Source organism: Austrofundulus limnaeus, unplaced genomic scaffold (genome assembly GCF_001266775.1).
Source record: "Austrofundulus limnaeus strain Quisiro unplaced genomic scaffold, Austrofundulus_limnaeus-1.0 Scaffold3, whole genome shotgun sequence".
NCBI lineage: Eukaryota > Metazoa > Chordata > Actinopteri > Cyprinodontiformes > Rivulidae > Austrofundulus > Austrofundulus limnaeus.
This window is the reverse complement of record NW_013952405.1, coordinates 727197-731738: the sequence shown is the minus strand read 5'-3', so window position 1 is coordinate 731738 and position 4542 is coordinate 727197. Positions and strand designations below refer to the sequence as shown.

Below are 4542 nucleotides of genomic sequence, written 5' to 3'. Positions count from 1 at the left end.
ACACACACACACACACACACACACACACACACACACACACCCTCACACACACCACAGCTGCCGATCGGTTGACCAGCAGCACTCTGCTTTGAATGGTTATCGCCAGCAGGTTTATTTCGGCGGTCATGATTGACAAGCAGTAACGATGACTTGTAGTGAGCACCAGCTGTTGTTCTACTACAGACTGCAGCTGCTTGGCACAGTCTTCTGCTGGTGTTTGAGGCAGTAACTCCCATATGTTTGTGCTCCCTTGCTATTTGGCCAGCATTTTTTTAGAATCCCCTCCAAATTTCACTTTTTTTCTACACCGTGCTAAGAGCTGTTACAAAACCCCATCCAATTAAAATCCCATCACCAAAATATAAACGTGTGTGTGAGTCGGTGTGAGGACATTACCATGTGAATATCTTCAGAGGTTTTGATTGCACCCCGCCCACCGTCCTCCAATCTCGCTCCTAAAATGAAACAGGGATGCATAACTAGATTTAAGGTTATGTAATGCTGACTGGAGGCATAGAAGATGTGTATAATCCACTTCAATTTGGGTTAAATCCATCTCCCTCTCTGCACGTCTGTTTGTAAGAAGACAGGGACCTCACATCCTCACACATCTCTCCTCTGCATCATCAGGCTTGAAAAGCACCAATTCCTGCTGCAAAGTCTTTCACCAGCTGGCTCCACGTATTTCTTAGTGCCAAGAAAATCATCTCACAATGCACTCATGTCTCTGGTTGTCTCCAGTTTTCTCTAACGAGGGGGATTTTAGTGTTATAAGATTGACAAATATCTCCTCCAAGCCCAGAAAGGATCAGTCTCTTAGTTTAATTTAGTTTAGTTTAGTTTAATTCATGCTTTTTGTCTCCCCAAGATTGATAGCAATGATTTACCTTAGTTTCATTTCTGATAAGAAAGATTTAAAATGAAATGAGCTTGTGTTTTAGGGGGGAACGTTAAGATAAAAAAAAGGTTTGCAGGTCTTAAGTTCACCTTCAATTTACTTGTATTTTATTGATGTTTAGTTTGATCTGGACAACTTTGCTCTGTACTCTTTAGGAAAAATCTCAAGTTTGATGACATCAACTGCATTTTAGACAGTAAAATAATCTCACCTTGTTAGTCTTGTGACAGTAATGTCCATTGATTAGACTGTGAAGATTGTGCTTTATGACTTTCTGGGGAGATTAGTAGAGCAGCTGCATGTCAGAGCAGTTTTGGGATTAAATTTAAATGCAGTACTCAATTATGTCTTTGCAACAATAAAATGTAATACATTTAATTATTAAAGAAAGAGTCTGTGAAAAAATGTTTGGGTTTTTAGACATGTAATATGAAAAAGAGCAGAACAATCAAAAATATAAGGTCCAGTCAATTTTTCCTTAAGAAACTATCCTTCTATACATTTTATTTTATTGTTTTTTTAAAGCTTTTCCAGTACAGGCCTCATACATACAGTATCAACCTCTTCGAGTATTTACCTTCATCATAACCCTCAAAAATCTGTATTACTCAAATGCGGGGGCGAGGAGGTGGTGGTGGTGGTGGGGTGTGTGTGTGTGTGTGTGGGGGGGGGCGTCAGGTGGATTATCAACCGTGGAAAAAATAAAGAATATGGGGCAGAGATAACAGTGCCTGGTTATGGCTATTTAATTTTATTTATTGTTTTTTTTAATGTCCTACAGGCTCAGAGATGAAAAATTTATCTTAAGCAGTTTTTGAAAAAATCTGTGAGATTGTGCAATATGTTTGTATACAGTATCTGCCAAATGGGTTATAATCTGTGTCTTATGGACAATCCATACAACTTCATATGTATGAGAACTGGATGCTTCCAGCAGGAATATCATAACATCTTTGCCAGAATAGCTCTGCAATGTGAAATTAATGTCACTGTAAAGATTTAAAAGGTGTTTGTATGAACTTTTATGAAATCTTTTAACAACAGCAGCGGTTCACTTGGCTCCTGACGGCTCCTAACCAAGCTATTAGCTCACCAGCGTGATCAGAATTAAACTGTTTCCTCAAGCTGACATAGTTCAAACCGTGATCTACAACAGATAAGTCAGGTTAGGTTAATAGTTCATAACCTTTTCATAGAACTCACTTCAAAAGGTCAGACCTGTCCTTTTAGGTTTCATTAGTTTCAAAACACACTTTCTTTGTTCCACAGTCATGCATTCTTTCTTATACTCTTATAAATTTTAACACTGTAGTAAATTGAGAAACAATGAGGCGCATGTTTAACCTTTTTTGTATTTCACTGCAGTTAAAGTGTCAAACATTTTCTTTAACATTTGTTTTGTGAAAATACATTTGCCATTAAGAAAAACATGATCAGCCTGCGCACACAGACCTACAGGCATGCCACAGTGTGATGAGTGTAATCTTGGATCCACACAGCTTTAATCCCCATCAATATTAAATATTTGATGGCTTTCTCATTGATGGAGCATGACACCTGGGCAGCCCACCTCCCCGGCTGGCTGTGCGTCCCCGTGGGAGGGGCTTGTTCCTGACAGGAGTCTTTATCTCAGGGAAAGCGTCTGAGCCAGCAAAACCGACAAGACCATGAGTGCAAACACTAACGTATGCAGAACATATTTTATTTTTAACTAGGTGTGGTCTGCATAAATCAGGATGGCACGGCAGAGGATGCAGCAGTAGAAAAAAAACAATGTTTGGTTCTGTTAAATATAAATGTGTGTTTATGTGTGTGACAGGGAGAGCGATAGTGCTGCTGTATCTGGTTTTCCTTTTTTTTTTTTTACAATCTGACTTCTGCTTGCCTTGCGGGGACTGTAATCATGGTCGTCAGCACAGGCTGGTTGCTAGGTAACAATTACCTGACTGTGCTTTGCTTGCACTGCATTACACAGTGGGTCGTGTGCATGCATATGTGTGTGTGTGTGGAGTGAAACAGGAAAATGCAGCAATGTAGAATACCAAGCAGCCTTTTCAGGTCTGGGCAGAAAATATTAACGACCCAAAGCAGATTCAGCTGTTTGCAAACAAATCCCTGAGGCTGAACCGCAGCTTCAGTGTTGGTATTGTTTACACTGTGTTAATGTAAAAATCTGTCTCTTTTAGATTTGTTATGTAATTCAGTCATTTTGATGGAAACACCGTGATTTGCGTTTAGATGTTTGAGGCTTAAAATGACCCATGTTGCTTCTGGTCATCATGGATCCATGTTTCAAAAGTGGATTTTTTTTTTTCGCTTTCTCAGCAGCAGCCTTGGTGTTTCTGAGTTGATTGTCCTTTTTTATTTATTTTCTCTAGTCTCCCAGCAGCCCTTCCTGTCAGTCTCTATAGCACTTCCTGCTTCCTTCCTGGTTTGTCTTAAACATGTTTACACACTTCCTGTTCCTATCGTAATGCAATGGACAAATTTAGAAATTATAGCTTTTTTTTTCTTTAATGCAGAGACTCCGAGACATAAATTGTTGGTATTTCAATGCTCCAATTAGTACAGTCAGCAGACTCTGCCATACAGAGACACTGAGACCAAAAGGACTCCTCTACTGTGATATGAGGCCGACTAGAGCACCCCCCCCCACAAAAAAAAAATACTGCTTGCCAGCTCTGGCAGACATGGATGATATATTTGGAGATCATTAAAAGGTCCTAAATGAGACCCTGGCGTGAGAGCAAGCTCTGACCATCTGGCCCCATTGTGAGCGATGCAGCTCTGTTCAAACTCAGCCAGCACCATCGGCACATCTGATTGGATGGAAGCCGACTGTGCTTGAACGTTTCAGCCAATCAAAGACAGTTTTAGTGAATTACTGAAACCTGATTTAGTCTTCCTTTCTCTTGTGAAATGACCGACCGTTTGTCACACACTGTGGGTCTTTCTATTCTCTGATCAAATTGTGACTTTTGTTTGCACATTCATTTTGTTCCTCTACTATGATGAGCGGTCATACTTTTGGTCTGTGTTTCCTACTTGTGTGTGTTTTAATGCAGTAAAGACAGAAAGTTTTTTTATAAGTAAGGTATATAATTTGCTGTTTTAAATAAACTGACAGGATGTTATTAATTTTGTGTGACTGTTGCAGATGCCTTTGCTCAGTCAGTGTTTGTACAGTCATCATGTTGCCTTTATATTCAGTCTTTAATTAACTTTATTGGGTTTTACTTTAAGCATTTTTCTCTGTCTGTGTCTTTCAGGTCACAAACTCAACAAGGACCTGAAGCACTTTCTGAGCTTGAGGTTTCAGAAGTCATCGCCTGACCACGTGTTGCAAAAGACAATACGAGCCAATCTATATCGTCATGCCGTGCCTTGTGAGTAAAAACAAGGGTTGTACAGTAACATTGTTACATGGGCATGTTGTAACCCTTGAGTCAAACACTCTGCATTTTCTCAGACAGCACATTTGGGCCTCTTTATGTCACAGTTGGATCTTTGGCCATGGGACAAAATCCAGCTCTGCTCTGTTTTCCTGTTGTACCTGTACCATGTTAGTGTTGTACAAGTTGTTGGTTTGCTCAGTAAAGCCACGAATCTGTGTGTGTGTGTGTGTGTGTGTGTGTGTGTGTGTG

General features: G+C 40.0%; 1 protein-coding gene and 1 long non-coding RNA gene across 2 annotated transcripts in view; one reads left to right on the top strand and one right to left on the bottom strand.

Annotated features, from left to right (window-relative positions):
* The window catches only part of LOC106523036 (uncharacterized), a 15487-nt gene extending 14763 nt beyond the window's left edge, over positions 1 to 724 (bottom strand). The window contains exon 1 of the long non-coding RNA XR_001310847.1: positions 397 to 724. This is a non-coding gene — a long non-coding RNA (uncharacterized LOC106523036). The remainder of the gene's footprint in view (positions 1 to 396) is intronic.
* LOC106523022 (membrane-associated guanylate kinase, WW and PDZ domain-containing protein 1) overlaps positions 1 to 4542 on the top strand; it is a gene marked incomplete at its 3' end in the record, with an annotated part of 74865 nt that overhangs the window by 30196 nt on the left and 40127 nt on the right. The window contains 1 exon segment of the mRNA XM_014016308.1: positions 4168 to 4284. Coding sequence (XP_013871762.1) covers positions 4168 to 4284 — 117 coding nt within the window.